Genomic DNA, 25,204 nt, shown 5'->3' with positions numbered 1-25,204 from the left:
AGCCCGGCTTACAACCGCAGTAACTGTGTCATGCTCCGTAACACAGTGGCTTTGTTAAAAGTCAAGTGTTTACGCGCACTCGGGACTCGTATCCCGCCTCAAAAGATCGATTAAATGATCTCTCACCTGCAAACTCCATCGATGATGAAGAGCAGATCCGTGCGAGCGATCAAGTATCCTGAAATACATTGTAGAAAACTCGAAAAGAATGGACAAAGGAAAAGCAAGGGTTTCATAAAACTTTGGATAGGAATTTTTTTGAGAATAAGTAAATTCTCTTCTAAACTAATTTTGCATAAAGCCCTGAATTATTGATTGCTTCGATGGACGTAAATGTTTGAAAAAAAAATCTTAAAGAGATATGTTAAAATTTTTGATCAAGTTAGAGACAATTCGGTGATCTTGATCGGTGATTTTATAATTTAACAACATTGTGGAAGCTGAAATGCAATAATTATTGTAAGGTGTTTTTAATATAAGTAATGAATATAAATAGACTTGGCAATATATAATGAGAAATATAAAGTGATTTTGATAAAAAATGTGTGACGTATGCATGGTTTTTATATGCAAAAATTGTGTTCAAGTAATTTTATTTATTTGTACTATTGTATTTTTTTATATTTTATTTAGAAAATTATATTTTCTAAAATTATAACTTTATTTCCAGGCTACACAAAATATTCAATCTCTGAATGAATATTTTAGATCTTTTTGCTGATGAGAATAGAGCAAGTTATTTGTAGAAATATTAAAAGCAAACTTACATTTAAATATTTATATGATGTCTACTCTTTTTTTAAATGATATATCATCTTTTCTTATATATATATATATATATATATATATATATATATAATAGAAATTAAAATATCTGTATTTATCAATTTGTCAAATTTTAAAATACTAGCTAGAATTCATTTAGAATTATTATTTTTTTCTTAATATTGAGATAAATTATAAATTACCTCTAAATTACCTCTAAATAATCTTTAATTTAAATTTATATTAAGTGTAGAAATAATTTAAAAAGTTATGTACTGAGGGAAGCATTTGCCGAATATGTATAATTTATAAATAAAAATGTTCAATATTCACGCAAAAAGTCTAATTTCAAGAAGAAAGATTTATTCAAAGAACAATAAAAACATTAATAAAACAAAGCAAAGCATACGTCGTAAATTAAAAAGAAACCTCGGAGAAAAGATAAAGGGTAGAAGATAAGTACCCCGGGGGGTTGTTGCCGGGATGAGAACGAAGGGAGGAGAGAGGTAAAGGAACTTTTGGCACGAAGTAATCGAGAAATATATATTCAAAGTTATTCCAAGTGTTTTCTTACCCAGAGCCCCACCGTGTTGCAGCTGCGCAAGAGTTACGATATTGGTATCGTGGTTAGGCACGGTGTATATGTGTTGAGGCTCAGTAGACGAGAATTTAGGGCTATCTTTATATTCGCGAAATGGTAGAAACAAAATAGAAGATGTACACGCATGTGTGTGTCATGTATTGTGTATGTCAAGTTTTATCTTTACCATGTGAAACGACTGTGAGACGGGATGGGATTGATTCTGAAATTGATTATTGATTATGATATATTTCGATCGATTTGAAACCTCTCTCTTTCTCTCTCTCTTTCTCTCTCTCTCTCTCTTTCTCTCTTTTTCCCTCCCTTTTATCCTCGTTTTTTCTCTTTTTTTTGTTTACATATCTTCAATACATGTACCGACATATCGATAATATAACGCGCTTTTCCCATTGTTGCCGAGCAATGCTGAAACAGTGATTGTTAATACAGCGAACACAGTATTTAAATTATTTAGAAGCAGATTTTTATAAAAGTTTATTGTATTAAAGATTTATTTTTATTAATTGTCCGCGATAAATATATTTTAAATCTTTTAATAATACTATGTTTCTATAAATTTTTTATTATAACATATTTATTAATAAGGTTAGAATTGTAAGAGCAATAATAATAAAGCAATCTTATGTATAATAGCATCTAATATTAATATGTATAATTTTCTTTGTAGTATAATCTTTTTTTTATTATTATTACAGATTTATTGTTATTAATCTTTTTTATATAAATACACATATATATATATATATATATATATATATATATATATGCTATGATGATAATTATATATTATAAAATATAACTAGATGAGTTTTTTAATAATTGTTCTAAAGTAATAATTGTTTTAAAAAAAGATTCAATGATATGTATAATTCTTTTCTTGATATGTATAATTGAAAAAATTAGAAATCAATGCAATTTTTAATTGTTAGTAAATATTTACTACACGCAATATATACACGCCAAATATATGTAATAATACATAATATAAATTTTTAAAATCTTATTAACATATTGCATTAATTTGTTTTATATATAATACTTGCTACAAAATAACTTTTACTCATATGATATACATACATATACTCGTATACATATGTACACACACATATATATATATATATAATACACACATACACATGCGCGCCTATGTGTGTGTATGTATACATATACGTATATATGTACATCATATGAGTAAAAATTATTTTGTGTAGCAAGTATTTTACGAAATATTTTTTTTTATTATATTTTATCAGAATATTTTACAAATAAAAAATATTTATACTTTCTTAAGGGCAGAAATTTTTCAGTGATTAAGAGATTTCTGGCATTTTAAATCTCAATGACAATTTTAAAACATTTGATCTGTAATTAAATCTGCTTCTTGGTGTACGTTTCTCTCGAAACGAATATGTTTCAGCATAACTGATAACAGTGGGTCCAATCGGCGTCGATCTGTTCTTTCATCCTGAAAATACAATTAGACGTAATTTTTGGCGTCAACATGCAGGCGGGTGCATTTCGTTCGTTCTCCTTTCCTCATGCAGCTTGGTGCTCGAGCTAAAGGCAATTGTCAGACGCTCATTAATCATTCATTCCGTGAGGCAGAGAGGATGATTTGATGAAATGATCGCTATTATCGATCAATAGAAATTAAGAAGCACAACAAGCCTCAATCTGCCAAAAATTAAAGTACTTGTCGAGAAATAATTTGATTTTATTAATCGCGCTCACAGTCATTTCGAAGTAAATAAATTAGATTGTTCGAATTGATTGACAACTAATTCTAATAAATTTGGTGAGAGAATTTTTACTTTTTGTAAGAAAAAATGAATGCAGTAATAATTAATTATCTCTGTTTATTAAAAAAAATAATACAGTTTTTGGTAAAATAATAAAAATTGATTTTTACTTAAGTCCCAATCTCTCTCATGGTATTGTACAATCATAAAGATGTCTGGATCGCGTCGATGATAGAGATGATGATAGTGAGAGGAGCGTAGATTATTGCGTGCATGTGCAATGACCAGTGGTGTACCTAGAGCTAGCTTAAGTGTCGTGTGCGTATATTATTCACATTTGAGCTATGTACATATTGTGATTCATCCCCTAACCATTTGCAAGAAAGCACTCGTGGAAACAATTATAGATTATTGACAAGAATAAACATTTAGTAAAATATGCTATCAATTAATTTAAAATCAAATTCTCTTGTTATATTTTTTTGTTGATAATATATTGCTTCAAAAATAATTGTATATAATACTGATTGAAAAAATTTATATTTTGGAAACTTTTAAATAATTTATATTATGGAAATTTTTTAAAATAATATTTTCATAATAGTTCGTGATCAAATATCTTAGATAATAAATATAATATATATGATTTTTATACACGATTTTTTAGATTTAGTTAATCTTTCTCTTTCTATCCCCTTGTTATGAAGATTTTTATATATACGTAGCAATAATACGTAGTTTCATATCAATAATTCTTTCCACAAGTCTCCACGTGTCTCTTTGATAAAAGAAGAAAAAGAAGAGTAGAAAGAAATAATAAAGTTGGATGTAGAAAGAAGATAAGGGTCATAAAGAGATACATATATAGATGTATTCAAATATTGAAGCATTCTATCGTTTGAATATTATGTTCGTGACTTCTTCACATATATTATATATATATGTATATTTGCAATATTTTTATAAATTCACAATATATCTATATATTTCAATTTAGATTATATTATTTTAAGATTTATACTTTCGTGTATATTTTGAATGAAATAATAGCAAGAATAATAAACGTAGTGTAATAAAAAATATTAGTAAGAATAGTTAATATATACATAATTATTTTTTTATATTACAATATATAGGTAAAGAAAATATTATTATCATCATAAAAAAATGATTAAGTTAGAAAACAATGCGCGATTAAATGATATTTCTCTCTATAAATTAACAATGCGTAATAATTTAAAAAATGTAATTTTATTATTAAATAATTATATGTTCGAACACATATATTTCAGGAAAAAAATCTGAACATATCTGAAAGTTTTTATTTTTTACTATTCGAATATCATCTATTTTAAAGACTGATTAAAAGATATAAAAAAAATATAAAAAAGAGAAGAAATAAAAAGAAAAAAAGGAGAAGAGAAAGATAGAGAAGAAGAAGAAGAAGAAGAAGAAGAAGAAGAAAAGAAAGTGCTCTGGTGATCACTCCTCTCTAAAAAGCTAATTTCTCGCGTGAAAGTTAGCCAATTAGGTATATACAGGTGCGTGTCCGGGCCAATCAAATGAGAGCTCGCGAGCTGAGCTCTCAGCTTCATTTCTTTCACTTGCTGATTTTTTTTCAAGCTTGTGATACTGAGGCTTACCAGGTGGGACTCTGGGCTGGTGAAGGTGACCACAAGGCCGTGGAGTCGCCTCATGTTTATCGTCGCTCCAGCCTTCTTTAAAATGGCAGTCCAACAGCGTGCGTTGGCCCAAGTTCGACCATGTGTGGGCGCACAAGGGTCAGCAACATTGAGAATCGATTTTAGAATGATCGACGTCGCATGATTGTGCGACTTATGTACTCATTGGTGCTTTTTTCGTGTTGGTGCCAGTTTTATCTCGGAAAAGTACTAATAATTGATTTTACTTATACGCATATTAATATTAATTATAGTGCAGTATGAGTCCAAAAAATAGAAAATATGTATAAATTTTAGCTAATATTTTACATAACATCTTTGAAATTAGTGAGCACTTTTGATTAGAAGTTGTAACGATTATTATCGTTATAATTTATTTTTGTTTAAAAAATTCTATATGATGAACTAACATGCAATGTGCTTAATACTTATATAAAACATCATGAGAGAGTGATTTTAAAATGATTGCATCGTACAAATTGAAAAATTTGATTTTCCTATTTTCTATATGTATTATAACATTAGTTTAATGACGTGTGAGAAGTTGCCAACTTGGAGAATTTATTTTGGCACGAACAACATTTCCAATATTCGTTCTTTTCTACCAAATTTGTCTCTCGCCACATTTCGATGAATTTCTCGCACGCTATTCGTTTTTCGATACGAGGGAGAAAATCAGGGCGCATGATAGACAGCGCAACATTAACAATCGATTTCGGAAATTTATTTCCACCTAGACATATAGGAGATTCTCGTAATTTCCTATCAGCTCTCGTATACTCGTACGAGGAATTGATTTTCGAGTCTCTGCGTTTTGATGGACGCGAAATCTTATTTTATAGGTGTTCTATTAAGTCTAAATCCGCAATTCAAATGAGGAATACAGGTAAAAAAGGCGGTCGTCTAACATATTTTATTTTCACCTGAAACTTTTAACATTAACTTCTTACTTTGCGTAGAACTAAATGCTAAATTCGTTGATTGCCAAGTTGTTGCGAACGAATAAATTGCGGATGAGACAATAAAGTTTCATTCACGAGAGGTTAAAGTAAGTACGACTTTTAACAGTAGTTTAAAGAACATTCGTTGTCAAGCACATCCCTGGCGGATAAATCCTTGGAGGTACCTCGTAGCGTAATTTTTGTTTGCTGAACTCCATAGGATTTTTTCTTTGCGAAGCTTTTTTTCCATTAAAGAAATATGTACACCATGAGATTTGAGCAGAAATTTCTTTATCATCATTTGCAACTACTGCATTTATCAAATTTATTTAAATCTTTCGAATCTTAAAACATTTTTAAAATATAAAATATAAGGAAAATTTGTAGAAAACATTTATTATTGAAAAAATATTATTCTATCTAAAAATATTATTCTAAAATATTAGTCTATAAGATTTAAATACATTTTATACCGTTTTTTCTCCTAAGTATTATTCATCATTAATTATTCATATATATTTGTAAATCTTAAAAGAGAAAATTAGTATATATGTATCCGATATATAGATGAAAAGTTGCTATGTACTTTTATTGGATTTTTCAAAATTAAAATTGTTACAAGAGTTTATTATGATATTAAATATTCGATTTCCAATATTTTAAACTTCTCTTAATATTTTATTTAAAAAATTTAGTCTATTCTAAAAGTGCTTTTTATGATTGAAGAATTATTAATATTGATTTAAAAAATTAACAAATCTATTATGAAAATTAAAAAATTAAAATTCTATTTTTAGGAGATAATTGTGTTTAAATTCACATATAAATCATAAATATACTATAAAAATATGTAAAACTTATATGAGGAAAAATTGAATTTTTTAATTAACTATTCCGATGTTGAAATTGGGTAGAAGAAAAGGTTTTGCATCACATAAAGAATACTTTGGTAAATATTTTTACTACGGCAAGCACTTAAGTCTTTTTTAAACAATCCTTCTTAAAACTAGCTCTCAACGAGCCATCTTTGGAACGAAATGAGTATAAAGCGCATCGTTAAACACGTCGCGGAGTATAATGTGTCACTTTAAGACGAGAATTATCTTTCGGGCGATATAACGAGAGGAGTAAGTCGCTGAAAGTCTTCGCGGCAGAGGATTCGTGTCGGCACATCGTGCCCAGGCATTAAGGCGCTTGTCATAAATATGAGGAGACACGCGTTCGTCTTGAATACCCGTAAAACTTTCAGCGAGCCGCAGAGTTCGCACACAAAATGAGAACATTGTGAAAGTTACGCACAAGTAAATTCACTGACAAGAAGCAAACGACAATGCTTAATGTGTGAAATAAAAAAAGGGAAGAGCATATAACATATATGAAATTTAATATACGATAAAAATACAAAATCATAATGGAAATTGCTATAAGTCGACCAAGAATATCAGAATTTTGAGGTCAAAAGACGCAATCGCATCAAATACGATGACAAATCTCACTTCCTAGAGTATAAACTGACGGAAATATTATTGGAGCCGTCCAGGATGATATCTAAGTACATGAGAAATATCTTCGGTATACCGCGGTAGAATAAAATCCACCTGTGCTAGGATTTAATACGGCCATCTCTCGTCGAGACGCTTTCGAGACGTCACGTAAGCTCGAGCTACTCGAGGCTTAGCGATTTCGTGACAGATTATGCCAGATTATTCGATGAGCACGCACACGAATAAGAAAATATACCTGGGAGGATCCACGACTTAACCCAGATACCGGCCAATTTTGTACGAGGCACATAATTCTGTTTAAAAAATTCCATTGGTAAATTTCTTTTTCGTTGTCAGTTTTCCGTCGCAAAGACCTTGCATTTGACAGATTAGAAATGTGTCAAAAGTAACGAGTTACCAATTTCTTATTTTAAATTAAATATAAATTGCTTTAATATTATTTCGTCTCAAACTTTTCATCGCAAAACTTTTGTATCGTTATAAATTAAGATATAATTTAACACATAATTGCTAGATTCTTATTCCATCGCGAAGTTTCGAACTTGGTCGAGGTTAAGAATTAATCAAAGAATATTTAATTACCAAGAAGAACAAGTAATCGATAAATATGGTTTATACAATGTTAACTTCTACACGTAGTTATTTTTTTGCAAGTTTTATTGTATTCTCCATAAAGACTATTCTGTGGTATTAATAATAGTATTTATAAGAGACGTATAATTTTATTTATAAAATATTGACTGTAAAAATATATTATAAATATATTCTGTAGACTTTTAGATTTCTCTTTTAGCTATTATTATTTATCTAATCTATAAGTTTTTTATTTAAAGAACTTGTTTCCAAATTATTTTAAAATAAAATTAAGTAGAATTTAAAAAATGAAGATTACGCTACAAAATTCTCAATAATAATATCATAAATGCGTAATCTGCACTATGAAATAAACTTTTCAATTCGCATATCGGATACTATTAACTCGGTAAATTAATTTCACTTGTTGGTACATTTGAATAAAGTTTCGCGAAGCATTCGACAATGCCGCGAAACTTAGTCACCATGGAAATTAATTATTATGCTACCTGTAAACATTACACTCGCGTTTATTAATTCTTGGAACTTGGTCGCCTTGCAGAGAAGTTCACTCGGTTAATTAAACCAGCACCGAAAACGGCTGGTACGTTAATTAAAAGACGGAAGGGCGTCTTACAACTGTCCCGATTACTCGCTTTACTATGAAGAGGAAGGCACGGTACTTGGCCGTAAGAATACTTCAAGGAAGATCAAGTCACTTCACGAATTAGAGTGTAAGAAACGAATGGAACATCGATTTAGAGACATTCTTAATGTTATATTTCAATGAGAGAAAGAAAAATGTTAATCTAAAAGCATTAATACAAAATAATATAATAACGCTTTCAAATATACTTTTGCGAATCACTTTTGTCTGTAGTAATATAGATATAATGCATTTTCTTTCTTTTTCTCGTTTCTACATTTTAGAAAAAGATTATTAAATGCCTGGGAAAAATGTACTGTTTATTATATTTATTATTAGTTTCTGGAAACTTGGCAGAATACTTTATTATGTAATATTTTAATGATAGATTTTGAAATCTTTTTGAAAAAAAGTATTTGGAATTGTTATTATAAAAATTTTTCTCAATATCTAATATATATACATATACACATATATTTTTTTCTCTCTCTCTCTCTGTTTCTAATTTAAAATACATACATTATTTTTCTATATATCTACTCTATTTCAGTTTTATAAAAATAGAATGAGATAAATAATTTATGAATTATAAGAAAATAAAAAATCAACGATTTTAAACAAAATATTAAGAATAATAGATATATAAATAAATAAATAAATAATAAATAATAAATAAATAAATAAATATATATATATATAAAATAAAATCTTATTTCTAATTTAAAATTAAATAGACTTTGAGAATATTTAATGTTAAAAATTAAAAAGTTGTGAAAAAAGCATAGCGTTCAATTAAACTTTCTCTAAGGAAAAATCCTTGGAAAAATCAGTCAAAGAGTTCAGATCCTAAAGCTTAGTGACCTATATTTAAAAATTATCTTATATGTAAGATTTATTTGGCAAACTTGTTTTTTCTTATTTAATGCTAAATTAAAGACTTAATAAAAGACTCAGAAAAAATAACTCCAAGTTTTTTCATAATAATGATTTAAAAAAGAGGGAAGAATATTGATGAACTTCAATAAAAATGTTATATTTTCCCTATTTTTGTACAAGTAATGTATTTCTATAGATAATTTTCATGAAATCTGTTTACATTTATTTTATACATTTTATTGGAACATTTTCTATTATAAGTTTTAATGAAAAGAGATTTATGTTTAATAATACATCAAAATCTCATCGATTCGTCGATCAGATGGGAACTCATAATTTTACTGAAAATCGTTAAATCTGCTCAAGCTGTGCGCGAAATTTACGAGTGCGGGCTGGATTTACTTTCCAACGGAATCGTGACTCGTAATTCTCGATCACGTGTGTCGCGAGGTAACGATCGAAGTAAACCATCATTGAACAATGCACGCGATGTAACTATTTAAAAAAAGTAGCATGATCCATAAGAATGTAGAGATTTACCTATTATTCAAATTGATTTGTAGTTGTGGATTCTTTTTGATAAATCAAGTTATGTAGTTCCTCTTAATAAATAATAATTATTCTAATACGTTGTTCTTAAGATTAATGTGAGAGGTTTATGCTCGTTAAATCAAGCAAAAAAATGGTAGCGCAAAGTAATTCCTATTATTTAAAATAATTATGATACACACATTCGTATATTTTTTCATTTGGAAAGTATTATATAATTTAGTATATAATTTTTCAATCCTTGCTTTAGAAAATAAAATATCTAATAGAAAAATTATTTGCTTAGAAAAATTCTAATTTCATAAAGAGCGTTTGTATAGATAGTATTTGTAGATACTAATTTAATCAATAATTTGTAATTACTGAGTTGATCGATATGCACTATGTATTTATTTTCAAAGTAAGCAGTCAAATTTTTTTAAACGTAGTTTCATTGTTTTAACGTAAAGCTTTGATACGTAACAAAAATAATATCAAGTTATTGCATGTGTACTATGAGTAACTTGTAAATAAAAAAAAAAAGGAATGCGTAAAACTAAAAAAGAAGAGAAACAAAAAGAGAGAAAGAGAGGGGGGGGAGGGAGGGAGAGAGCAAGAGAAAAAAAAAGAAAAAAAGGGAGAAATCAGGATTGCAAGCGAGCAGTATATCCGCGCTATTCTTTCCGACACTTTTCCCAGATGCAACCCCGTCGTGCGCTTTCTCGTCCATTTATCCTCGCGGTGCACTTCGCACCCAGTCCCGACAATGTTTTATTTAGCAGGGACGTATATTTTCCGGCCGGCTGAGATTCGTCGTCTATCCAGGCGAAAATGTTTGGAAAGAGTGAACGCGAAAGAGACGGAGGGGGAGAAGAGGAAAAAGGGATACAACATGAAACGAGGCCGAAGGGCTAATCTCGTTGAATAACGATGACGTTCGCGCTGCTGTAACGCGTGCCAAGTTACACGGTCGATTCCCTGCAACTCACGATAGAAATAATATCGTAAATCGCCGAGTGTGAAACCGAGCGCGCACAAGGATCGCCATCCCTACAAAAAAAGGGATCATAAATACTTGTTCAATTTCTTCGCAGCGGGGGCGAAAGCGACGAGACCGTTGATAGTCGTGTGGGTTGATCTCGTGTGGATTAACGATCCATTGAAGTGGAAATGGTTGAGAAAGGAAGGGAGTTAACGTAATTCTACGTCGATGTGAAGTATTCTGAGACCATCTCGGTCAGATATGGATAGATCTTGGCAACAATTCACAGACCATAAGGATCCCATGTGAGGTACTTGACGAGCATATCTATCACTTCATACAATGATTAATGAAAGATGATAAAGATAAAGATAAATGGGAATTGAATCACGCTAAATTCCGATGAAAGATATCAATAATTTTTCTCTTGAAATGCAAACTCACATTTTGTTTCAAATCGACGACACGAGAAACATATTTCCGTCGCACTCGTTAAACTCATTCGGGACTCGTTAGCTTTCTATCCTACCGTTTACTAGAGAAGGTTGAATGGGATTGAATCGTTCTCGAATTAGTCGGGAGAGAGGAAGTCGGGGATTGTGCCGAGGAACAAGCGTGAATCCGAGAAAGGGGATTCGCGGTAATTCTCGCGTCTTTGGCTAATTGGATTACCGGAAATTCCGGTGTTTTGCTTATAAAGGCATACTGTGCATTCTCGGTCGGCAGAGCATTTCCGGTTCTTGCCATTGGGCGCTCGATTTTTATTGTCCCATCCCGTTGTTCTCGCTGTTTTGTAGCGCAATTCTTATTATTAAATTGTATTTCGTGGTAAAATAGACAAAAACGAAATTGTGTGGTGAAAAGTCAAGACTGAATTTAATTCGATCATCTCGTACAATCGAAATTTCCATACATCTTTCATGACAAATGCAATACAATTTCATTATTGATACTGCACATATTTCCTGTTTGCAATACTATAAATAAATAATACTATTATATTGTTGGATTATTGCTTTTTAAATATATTTGCAAAAATTGACAATAAATTTCCGTAAAATATTTCTTTTTCATTTTTTAAGTCAATAATTTATATTTTATGTCGCGCGTTATTTATTAGATATTGGATAGAAAAAAGAAAATTATATTTATGATTTAATAAAATTGTTTCTTTATCCAGTGATGAAAACATTTCAAAGAAGATCCAGATGATTAAAAATAATTATTTAAATGTTATAAGTATTTAAATTATTTAAATGTTGTAATAATTTGAAAATTTTTTCCTGAGATTAATAAATATAAATATATAGGATTTATTATTGAAACGTGTTAATAGAAATTATTAATTAAGTGATAATTTTAAAAGAATTATCAGAATTCTTATCTTTAAACTAATGTTTGTAATTTTCAAATATTAGCCATTTTAAACGTGTTATTTCAATATATTATTTCAAGTATTATTTTGAATATTATTTGATAAAAAATAATTTGAACAATAATGAAGCAGATACGCATTTTTTCAAAAAATAATTATTCCTCAGAAACCTAGTGAATATAAGTTTAGAGAATCCGAGATATCCAAGTTATCCTCGATGTCTTAATCGAGCCATTTAAGTCTCCCAGGAATTTAGAGATAAGGAGACAAAATAACATGTCGGTCAATGTCTATATTTAAAATATTTAAAATATTCTTGAGTCACACATGAAATAAATTATTTATACAACTACTCGATAAGAGAAATACTTATATAATTATTTTAATGTTATGATTAGCTTATATAACGTAGGAATAGCTCTTATACCTTTATTTTATATTTTATTCTATTTCTGTCTCACATATCTGCCTCTCTATATACATACTTGTAAATTATTAAATGTTGGAAATTCTGAAGAATAATTCTGCTGCGGCCATCCCGTGCATTTTACATTTATAACGTGCACCGCAGGTAACTATATAATGTCGCGGAAGTCGCCGACGAAAACGACTGCAAGCTGGCTAATAATATGTCGCCCAGCTCGGCAGTAGTTTCGCGAGTTTTCTACTTTAACTGGAATTAACTTTGCGCTAATGGCTCCTGTTCTGTTCCGTAGCCACGGTAAATAAGCGAATCGGGCGTCCAGTTTTCGACTTTCCCGACAACGATTTTTCATGATCTATGCGCCCAGGACAAACATTACGATACATAAAATCTTACTTTATGTTCTTCTCAAATGAATTGTTTAATTAATAAGCATTAAATATATATGCACATTTCATGTTAACTAATAACTTTCATAAAAGGATGACAGTAAAATTATATTTAAAGACAACAAAAACTTTGATATATGAAAAATGTTGATAAATATAATGGAACATTTTTATTACATATTTTTTTAAACTAATGTCATATTTTTTATATATAAATAACGCCAAATATATAATTAATTTATATTTTGAAACAAAAATATCAATACATTGTATCCAGAGGGGAAAGTAGCAAATATATACACATTAAATAATGAATTTTCTAATAAGTTTAATGAACAATAAAACTCATATTATTTTGAAAAAATTTTGGTCTAGTAAATATCAGATAAATATCAAAATCTGCTTTATTTCGTTTTGATTCGGTTGAATTACTGCTTAATTATAAACCGAGGTGCGTCGGATTAATGACACTAATTTTGTAGAAACTCGAGAGGAAATGGGTGGATGAAAAAGTGCAGTCTCGAAGTTCGCTGATGCATGTAGCCACGTGTGCAACGGGATAGCTATATGGCCGTGGTGCATTAGATGGCCGAACACGGGAAGTTCCGTAGAATAAATCAAGGGCATTGCCGTGTAGACGAGGAAAATCGGCGTGTAACAGCGGCGATGCATCCGACGCGCTCGTACTGCAAATGTGTTCCGTGCACGTAATGCAGCGAGGGAACAAGAACCCCCTGCAGAACCATACAATGCGCCGCAAAACGTAAAAAATCTTATGCGAGATATCCTTTGCGCTTTTGCATCGTCCTTGTAATCAAAGCACAAAAATCATTCAGTTGATGTACTTGAATATAAAAAAAATTAACACACACACACACACCACACACCACACACCACACACACACACACACACACACACACAAAACTCTAACATGATATTTATAGACATATATCTTATTTTAATTTTATATTTCATTTTTAATTCCCTTAAAATAATATATATTTTTAAGAGATGACAATTCATTAAACTTTAGAGTTATTAATTGATAATATAATATTGAATGACCATAGCATTAATTTTGATAACTTTATATAAAAATTATTTTAAATTATATATGAAATGTCACTAATTTAAAAAAAAAATAATATTTTATTTAGGTTTTTTATTTGATTTATCTCTAGGTTTACATATCATTTACTCATAACTTTAATAATTTGTTGATTTAATCGGAAATTTTATATGGTATAGATTTTTGCATAACATCAACCTGTTAAAAAATAGTTGGTAAAAGTAAAAGTAAAAGTTTGAAATTACTACACGCATTGTAATGAAATAAGAATCATTTTGAGAAACATTTTAATTGTGATTTAGTAATAATTGAGAAGGAATTGTACAAGAGTTGATAAAACATTATTTTTTAAATTGCTAATAACGTACAATTTGCTTTTGACAAGTGGAACGAAATGACAGTATTAATATGATAATACGATAATACTGGATACAATGCGATGCAGAGTAATTTCGAGTGTAACGAGTTTCAATTAGAATAGCCGAGCTACAAATGACGACGAGCCCTTTCATGGTTATATTAACATGCAAATAACAGTTTATACAACTTATAGCTATTTCGATATTGCATTTAGTGTGAGTTATTAGTTTCTTGTTATAGTTTTCATATATAAAATCAAATATAATACAATCATGCGATATATAAAATAATAAAATTTAATAAATCAGGCAAAGCAGAAGAGAATAGCTAACGTTTTAAAATATTGTCTGAAAATTTGATTGTTTTCTCTCTCTTTCTCTGTCATTTCATGTAATGTCTTATTACATATTATTTATAGCTTTAAACAAACTTGATATGTTAATATAATTTATTGAACCTCAAGAATTTAAGTTACAAGAAAAATATTGCGTTATTTATTTTTCTCTTGTTTATATATTCTTATATTTTTTATCGCATCAAGATAAATAATTACAAAATATGAACAAAATTTAAATTATGTGAAGATATCGATTACGTAAAAAATTAAATATACATTAATAAGTATACTATGATTGAAATAGTTAATTCTAAGTTAATTTTAATTAAATAATTTTTTGTAATGAGAATCTGTTGAGAATATAAGACGAAAATTTCTATTAATAAATCCCAATATGTGTATTCGATAAGAAAGTAACTTCGATGGTCATCGAAGCAGAACCGCGACGGTTTTCGATAATTAAAACGCAACCACTGTAACGTCCGCATTGACGTTTACTCTGACTACTGGCGCCATCGAGCAAAGGAGCGTTTCGATCTGTGGTAGTTTCCCGCAAACGTCTCATCTTCTAATTACTCCTTTAAAATAGTCCACCGTGCGGTCGCTATGATGTTCCAGCACTGATTTTCGTTTGCGAATGATCGCGGTACCAGTATAGCACATAAAACGTAATTCAACGATTCCTGAAACTTTATGGGCTTTAAAAGTAAAGGATACGACAAATAAACGACACATGAAGAATCAAAGACCTATCACGTAAAAGACGTGGAATTTACGAAATGGTGAATCAACAAAGCCCAAGATCCCGAGACTTGTGCATTTAATGAATCATATTTCAATTTATTGATTTCAAGATATAGAAAGACATTTTGAAATATTTATCTGTGACTGAATGAATTGAATCTCTCTGACGAATCGGATATTCAAATATTAAAGTTTTATCTGACTTTTGATTATCAATATGCAATATTTCATTTTACGAAAATCAATAGATTTGAAGAAATAGAAAAGTCAAGTCAATTTTTTGTCGAGAAAAATTCTTCTTTCCTCGAAAATATGTCTTTATTGCTGACGCATATATTTCCAAAACTATCTACAGTATTTTAATCTCGGTATGAAATATCGCAAATGCAATATTTCGATACATATATACAATACAATATACAATATACAATACATTCCTGTATGTCCATTGATTTCAGAATAGCTCGAGATATCGATATCTGAACACAGCAGGCATCATAGCTTCCGATCTAATTATGAATACGCTAACAATACCGACATTCGTATTCATATGTTCTCGTACTGTGTTGCCGCAACATGAGGAGGGCGAATGCAGCTTTACGATATAACTGGGTAATTGCGCCCGTATGCCGGTATCGATATTAATTATAACTGAATCTCGAACGCGAGTCCATGCGTTGTCCATTTTGAATGACCATCTGCTCACTATCATAATGAGTTTAATGCTATACACGTCAATCGAAAGTAATATCGATCGTACTGCCGTATAAATTATGAATGTTATGTATGAATAATACTGTAATAAAAGTTTATTATATTAATCGGTTTTTGACCGACATAAATCTGCATATAATTTTAGCTTTATCTTAACATTTAACACAACAGTTTTGTATCGCTTTAGGATATATAAAATTTCTTTATTTACTGTAAATTCCCTGCTGAATCCAAATACTAATTGTATATTAATTTGTTTATTAAACCGATAAAATATTATCCGATATTATCTACTACATTGAGTTGGCTCTGCAATTGCATTTATATTAAATTATCGGATATTAAATTTAATTAGACTCGAGCCCAAAAGCAGTGATCCATTAACTCTAGGGGGGTTACGGTAAGGTGTATTTATGTTATAAGTAGCTCTTGTGCGAATATGATATATATAGGAATATAAAACATATTTAAATAGCTATGAAGAAAAGAGGTCTTTAATATTCTTATTAAATTAAAAATCTCAGTGACCCAAAGTAGTTGCAGAATATCACGTGCACTAGTTTCATTCTCGCGTGCATATTATGCATAATAAAAAGCTGCACATTAAAATAGTAGTTTTGAAGCTTATATAATATACCTAAATAATCAAATAATCTTTTCGTTAAGAATTCAATAATCCATTTTTTCCTATAATCTCATGAAAGTCACTTATTATTATCAAAAAAAGATTATTTATTAAATTAATTATTGAAATTCGAAAAAATAAACACGACTTCTGATGAATTAAGTTTCAAGGAAAAATATAGAGAATGAAATTATAATCAAGCTTTATTAACGGACCTTTCTCGCATTTCTTAATAAATTTGAAATAAATTTTGATATATATAATTCTAATTTAAAAATAAGAAGATATTGTATGTCGAAATTACTTAATTTTATTGTCAACGAAAGTTTGATGTTAAATGTAAGCTATCTACGGTTACATTTCTTGAAAAAAATTATCAACTTTATTTGGATCTTCTTTCAATTTCTACTTTTCATAGATTACAATTATACGCAACTTATTTGGAGCACTAAGTGCCAGGACTTTGAGATATTCTACCATCTGAATAGACAAAGAGACAGGCATATCCCAGAATAGATGCTGCAAGTATTAATGCACTGGTTGCATAAACCACGACGATAGCGAGCAGTGTAATCCAAGAATGGTCATACTCGTAAACAAGCTTCTGCGCGAGGGTGGCAAATGCGCTTTCAGAGAACGCGTACTTTGACAGCGTGATGGCCGATGCAACAAGGATTTGCAATGGTAACGACGATGCTTCGTGACCTGTAAAAGCTCACAAGGGTACGCACTGTGCGAAGCGTACTCGTGTTAATCTATTGCGTTGAAAACGTATCTTCGGATATAACAACGGAAAAAGAAAATAGAGAGTTTTTAACAATTTCTGAAACTACAGTTACGTAGGATTTCCCCCAAGTCGATAATATTCTGTGGTAGTATTTAAAAAATTTTTATATTATCAAACTCTCTTTTTTTAAATGTATTTCTGGTTGGAAGTTTTTTTTAGAGAAACAGAAATATATATATATGTTAATCGGCAAGGGATGTGCTCGAAAATTATAGACGGTGCATTATAACGTTAATATCTTTGTACAACAACAATGCACAGGTAGAAAAGAACGAAATGCTGAAGTTTCGGTACATCAGAGATTCCAAAGTAAGTCCTACATGACACCTCATTTATGTTTTTTCCTGTAATTATATTTTTCAATAACTCATAATTTTAATAATTTATAATAAACTATATTTTATTTTACTTTTATAAGTAATTAATTTGCTCGTATATTGCGTTGCCCGTTTAATATTTCTCTTTGGCGTTCTTTTTCCTAAAAACTTACGTGCCTTCGAGAAGCAAACTGCGTATCGGCAATCGAGTACGTGCGCCACGTGCAAGAGTTTGAATGCTCTTCTCGATATAAAAAAATCAAGAAGATCTCTAATTTAGAACGAGGACATATTGGCAAAATGTTTCCTTGACCTCGACTCTTTTTCAGAATCAGAGATATTTCGCGAAAAGCGAGATTAGAAAGCGAACTGCGACGTTGCTCCGAACAGTTATTTGCAACTCGATTGACTAGTGTAAAAATTTCTTCGATTACATTCTCGATTTAATTGGATATTTCTATCATCACGATTCTTTACTATAATGGAATTGGATCTACTATAATGGATGGATATTTTTCCTTTCCTTGCATTATTTAATAAACACGTGCATGCAAATGTTGCCCTTTATAAAATTTTCGTTCGTTATCGAATAAAGACGATTAATCTGGAACGATTGTAACTCGCTTTATTCATATAAATGTGTAATGATGATGAAGACCGATAGTTCTGCATATTTTATAGTTTCACGATTTTATCTTATCATCGTATATATATCGTGTACTAAAAAAAGAAAAGCGAATTTCATGAAATCGAATCGTGAACTCGAGTAATAATACTTTAATAGAGATATATATGACATTTTAAAGTGGGTTAAAAGATTTTTTTTTCCAAATAATGTTTATATAGATACAATCTAAGATGAGAGGAGTTTCTCTATTATGGACAATCTTATTGTTTCTTCTTATAAATGATAAATGACCCAACAAATGGGCAACGAGAAAATGCGTGTTTCATATAAACATTTTAAAAAAACATTGCGTTTTATCGCAAATAAGGAGAACATGTACTCACGAGATGCGAGTCCCTGGTGGTGAACGTGATCGGATCTGAGGCTCTTGGCTCACGACAGTGAAAATCCATCTTTCCCCAAGCCGCAGCACCCGCTGCTCCGCTCCTGGCCGCTTCGATCAGTTCCATCTTGACTCCTTCTCCAGTAAATTCCACCTGCGAGCACAGAGTTATGACAGCTACTGCACATGATGTAACAATAGGAGCAGAAAGAGAAAGATTTTTGTATCAACTAGTATCATTAATTCCCATAAAGTGAGATAGAAAATTTTACAAAAACATTTTTAATGCAAGTATCATGTTATCTAATGCATTATTTAAAACATATTGATTTTTTTTAAGAAGTAATTAAATTTCTTTACATATGGAAATATATTAAAATATTTGATATTATTTATTAATTTCTAAATTTTATATAAATTGTATGCAATATAATTTTTTATCTAAATTCACAGAGATATTATTTCTTGTTGAGGATGAAGCATTTTTTTAACAATTTTATATTCTGCAATTTTGTAGACGATGTATGTAATTAATCTGATTCTAATTTAAACGTTACTAAAGAAATAATTAGTTAAAAAAAATTCTTTTCTCTAAATAAAAATTCAGATGTGTACTTTTCATGTACTATCCTCATTTAAAATTTTTGTTAATTATTAAATTAAATATGTGCGTTTAATTTAACTCTAAAACTTAAATTAAAATTAAATATGTTTAAATTTGAATATACGCTTCATGATTCCAAATTTCTACAAATTGAGACAATTTTTCCAATCTTCTACAAATGCTTTCTTATTAACAACGATATAAATAGTTGCAGTTTAAAATGATGTCATGTGCTTATTTTTCTCAATTATTCTTAAAAAAGAATTGGATTGAACGATAGATCGTTTATATAAATTATTTTGATTTTTTGATAGATTACTGATTAAATATGCAAGCGCGCTTAGTATATATTAATCAAAAAAGATTTTAAAGAATTTTAATTTATACATAAAACTCCCTCCCTCTCTCTCTCTCTCTCCTTCTTTTTCTCTTTCTCTCTTGAATATATATTTTCAGTATACGATTATAAGATGAAGAATTTATATAGAATATAAGATTAATTTCAAAAAATTTATATATATTAAATTGATAAGAAAAAGCTTTTTTGATTATTTCGTTTTGGATAATAATCATAATTCAATATATTTGCAGTAGAAAATTAAGAATCTCACAAATAAGATCTGAACAATTTACATATCGCGAACGTGCCCGTAAATAAAACTTGTAAGAATAATTTGCCAGGGACGATTCGCATCGTGCTAGTTAAGTAGCAAACAGTCAGCAAATTACAGTCGTCGTTAACCTTTCGGTTACGCGAAACGTTTTATATTGCGTCGAGTTTTATCGCTTTATTCCCGTTTTTTTGTCGCCGCCCATGGCGTGTTAGTTCGACTTCACTTCTCGGCGAAACTCCCCAAGTAAGTTGCTAGCATGAATATTTCATTGCGTCGCGATGACCAAGTCGACACCTCGTTGCGTTGGGTGGACATTTTTATTGATCCAGGATACAAGAAGTTTGTGCATCGCTATCGATAAGAAATAATTCCGGAATTCCTTTCGAGAGTGCAAAATAATAATATCGTAGCATTTATTTAAATAAACTTATGTATTACTTAGCGAATTAGTAAATTTTAGATATGTAATAAGTATTATATATTTGTAGAAGCCTGATCATTTTAACTTTTACTGACAACTTTTTCTATCAAAACATTTCGATTAATACATTTTAATGAAATTTAAATTCTTTAACAATCTATTCAAAAAATCGATACAAATATTTATATAAGAATTTTCCAGAACTTTACGTGTAAAAATTGAACAAGAATGAAACATTCTCTAATATCTATATATTCGTTTTTTATATCTATTATTGTATGAATTATAAATTTTATCTATGTATTTTTTAATTATTTTAAATTAATTTTTTTATTAAATTAAATGTATGAAAGTAGCAATATTTACAAGCATATAAATCATCATTTATTAAAAGTAAATTGTAACAATCATCCAACAGATAACGAAATATTAATTATTTTGTACTTAATCTTCAATGGCTTTTAACAAGAAACAAGTACAACAAAAATTTAATTTAGAAAGAGAGTTTAATTATATTAATATTTAATTATATTTAAGAGATAATGAAAAGCAACTTCTAAATTTTCGATGCAGAAAAAACTTCTTTGTTAAAAAATCCACAAATTGTAAAAGTTATATAGTTATATATTTTTCTGTGCGATATTGTAGTATATTTTTGTAATTAAAACATTCTAGAAAGACATCATGTGTGTGTATATGTAATCAAACTATAGAGAATTGACAAACGTTTTTTCGAATTTGTTTCATTCGCACAATGTTAATAAATCTTATTATTTTATAAATGTACCGTATTACATTGCATTCCATATATAGCAGCCAACTTTTTAATTATTTAAATTTATTACAGCATAAAATGTTTAAGCGACATATATACTCTTGAAAGGATTCAGAAAATTTATGATCATTACACGTTCTCTCTGCTAATATTGTCTCATAAAAGATTCAATGATACATCATCGCGATTCCCTATTGGCAAATCAATTAATGGCATTTCAGAATAATTATCGTTCGAATTGCTAATCAGTTCGATTAAAAACAGCACAAAAAAAAGGTAATTTAATAATTACAAGGAACACAATGTATACAGTTTATTTTCCAATAATATTATCGTTTTATATAGTAGAAAAAGTACGGAAAATTATTTATATGATAAAAAATAGTAAGAAAATATAAAAATAATAAAAGAGAAAGAGTTGTATTTTTACGTTATTTCTACTGATACAAAACGAAAAAACACAAAGCATTTGATGTGTTATACGAAATACCAAAATAAATCAGTTAAATTTCAATAAATAGAGATTAATTGCAGAACTTATTAATCGATTCTTCCCGGTGAAAATGTCGAGGGCATCATTTAACACAATTTTCCAAGTTTGAACACACCTCGTTGCACACACTTAAAACACAAATTGAAGTTTTGTGAAAGTTGAATGTATTTAAAATTAACTAAAGAGAATATAGTTTTAATCTATTTGTTTCTTCGAAACTTTATAAAATAAATTTTATATCTTATCACTAATTATCTATTATTTTTTGCTTAGTAATTATACTTTTTTAAAATAGTATTAAGATAGCAATTTTATTTTATTTAGTTTTATCTCCCATTCATTTAACGTGTCTATCTGACATGTTTTTAAAGCCAGTATTATAATTCGAAAAGTTTTACAAGTTTCTTTGTATTCTACATTATTTTCTTATTGAATTTGTGATTTCTTTTTTTAATCTCTGTAAATATTTCACGTTGAAAAGGTTAATGATCTCTATTACGTTTTATGCAATTTTCATTAGTCTATTAGAGACTAAGGCAGAAGAGACGGTGGAAAGTTAGCGGAAAGTATAAATAAATCATGTTATCGCAGGGGGGTGTAACCTTTCTTAGACATCCGACGAAGTTGTTGATCCCTTTAGCGCCTTGCAAGGATGTCGCACCGGCGCCTCCACCGACGAGAAGTCGATCGCTTACTAAATGCGTGAAAGATCCCGCGGTGTGTCCGTGCTCGGCGTAAATTCCATCCACAATAGCAGAGAGCTGCAACAGAAAGAATAGTATCTCGAAAATTCCATTTCATGGCAAATTATAGAATTAATGTGATTTCTAACTCTATTTATTATAGTCTGTTTTCTTTGTATAATTGGTACATATTTGAATTCAAATAAGCGTGAATTTTATTTCAATATACCTCCATGTTTGTTTTTTATTATATGTTATAAATATTATTCTATGTTTTTTAATCTTTTTTTTAAATTTATATAAACTTTTTTTAATTTCCTATCTATTTATATAGAGATAAAGCGTTTGGAGTATATATATTTTTTATAAATGAAAATATTTGTTCATTTTGTCTGTGATTTTTTATCAAACAGATAAATTACAAGCGTCGTTGTGCTTTACGCTTGAAAAGGGTAACCAGTATTAACCTCGGTATCGTTTCGATCCTTAAAAAAGAGCGGGTAAAGTTTCCACAGCAATCATGCGGGTATACCGTAAAGTTTAGCATTTAGACAATCGCCGTTCTTGAGGAGTGGTCCATTACGACTTTAGCAATGGCATCGTTATCTCCCGGTTATTCTCTTCCTTTTTCATCCATCGTTCTAACTAACAGGGCGGCAAACTCAGAGGAGCGAACAGAGTAAAACGTTAGAATGTTATGTCTTCCCGGAGGCACCTAATCGAGAGAAAGATACTATCTTCTTACTCTTCATCTTCACTTATCACACCAAGGTCGTTGTGATGCAAGTGTATAGATCTTGGCAAAAATGTAAGCCTAGGATTTCCATTTTAATTGAATAACATAAGAAAAATTTAAACATTAAATAAATATATTTTAAATTTTATAATAATTTTGTAGTAATTTATTTCCTGTTTAAAATTTAATATTTAAAAAAATAGAATTTGCTTATGTTCGATTTTAAATTCATTGGAAAGAACAAAAAATGTTGGAAAACGCTGGCGCTATAAAAGATATAAAGTATCATAAATAAATATAAATTAAAATAGTATTTTGAAGAAAAAATGAGCTCATCGATTAATTTAACTTCAAGAAATACGATGTGCAGCATTAAATTCCAGTTATTGTTCTAGGGACGGCCCTGCTTGAGGCTTCCGCTTTTCCTCATTGTAATTAGGTAGCTCTCTTGTCGAGGGCGTTTCCTTGGACCGTAGTTGAGCAATCTCCTTCATAATCCTCGAGGCCTTATCTCCGATGTTTCTCAGTGAACAAATAGATCCCACAGTCATCGCGATAAAATTAAGGAGCTGTCTGCGAGTAACCAGTGTTCCACACCGTTTTGCATGAAGAGCGCAAAGATACATTATGTAAATGTCTTACTGTCATTACAGAGAGATGATTACATCTATGTGTAGCAAAATTTAGTTTAATAATATCGAGATTTAAAATGACACAGTTAAATTCATGTAACTTTAAATTGAGTATTTTTTGTGCATGTAATATGTATTTTACGATATTGATTACCTTATATCTCAATATATTAATTATTGTATTTCATGTGCGCAATAAATAATATAATTATATATAATTAATAAAATAATTATTTACATGATCAATTTATAAATGGCAAGCTACCGTTAGTTAAAATAATAATTAATTATTTAATATTTATTATGTAATTGCTTGGAATTGTTGCGCTCGTCTACTATTTATTGATCACGGTTTCCTTGTGGAATCACATCGACAGACGCCTTTAATTAAAAATATGCCTTATAAAAAAGTATATTCCAAATGTAGATTAACTTTAGAAATTTTATATTTCGCACACAGGAATCATTGTGTCAATGAATTCGCCTACTTGGTAACTTGCTAATTCAGGTGGAAATTTAATTAAGCCGAGGTAAATCAAAATTCGCAGCTTTGAATCGAATCGGGACACCGCAATATCGCGCGCTATCGCGGAGAAGAAATTAATTTTCCGTCTTAATTAATTTTCCATCTTCATTAACAGCGTCTGGATTTGCCAACTCATGCTAATGGACATCTTAAATATTATAACAGTGTCGCAATATATAAACTGAACTAATAATTTATTGAAACTATTTTCTCTCTCTTAAATTAGACTAATGCAATAGTGTTGTTTGTAAAACATATCTCATTTTGACATATATATATAATTTTATTAATGAGGAATTCAGCACATATTTTTTAATTGTAGATAATAATTATAACATTGCAGATGAGAATTTTAAGATGAATATAAATAACAATAATGTAGAAATTTTATATATTTTTAATTAAATTTGAGAGAGAAAACTTATATTCCCATCTGAATACTTTACACGCATACAATATTTAAAGTTGAGTATTTAGATTATTACTTGAAACGAAATTTAATTGAGAAAATCAGTAACGAAAGGAGCGCATAGAAAGTCGAGGGAAAAGCAGGTCCTTTAATAGCGTACTTTTTCTCGCGTCGTAATAATCGTGAACCGTTGAGCGTCAGCAAATATTCCTCGCTTGCACGCACAATGTATTTGGGGCGGCACAATAAGCGCAACCGAGAAAGTGGGCCGCAGACCCACACCGAAGGGAACCTACGCGCGAGAGCATCCCTCTTACAGAA

General features: G+C 29.6%; 1 protein-coding gene across 2 annotated transcripts in view; it reads right to left on the bottom strand.

Annotated features, from left to right (window-relative positions):
* Positions 1–25,204, bottom strand: part of LOC105257546 (neurexin-1) — a 212,841-nt gene that overhangs the window by 64,060 nt on the left and 123,577 nt on the right. For both annotated transcript variants that reach the window (XM_025414874.1, XM_011268232.3), the window contains 3 exons: positions 22,500–22,658; positions 18,992–19,144; positions 4,749–4,823 (listed from right to left, as the gene is read on the bottom strand). In XM_025414874.1, the coding sequence (XP_025270659.1) occupies positions 4,749–4,823; positions 18,992–19,144; positions 22,500–22,658 (387 nt within the window). The remainder of the gene's footprint in view (positions 1–4,748; positions 4,824–18,991; positions 19,145–22,499; positions 22,659–25,204) is intronic.

Source organism: Camponotus floridanus, unplaced genomic scaffold (genome assembly GCF_003227725.1).
Source record: "Camponotus floridanus strain SB8 unplaced genomic scaffold, Cflo_v7.5 scaffold9, whole genome shotgun sequence".
Lineage (NCBI taxonomy): Eukaryota > Metazoa > Arthropoda > Insecta > Hymenoptera > Formicidae > Camponotus > Camponotus floridanus.
Note: the sequence above shows the minus strand (reverse complement) of the source record. Positions and strands in the feature narration are given on the sequence as shown.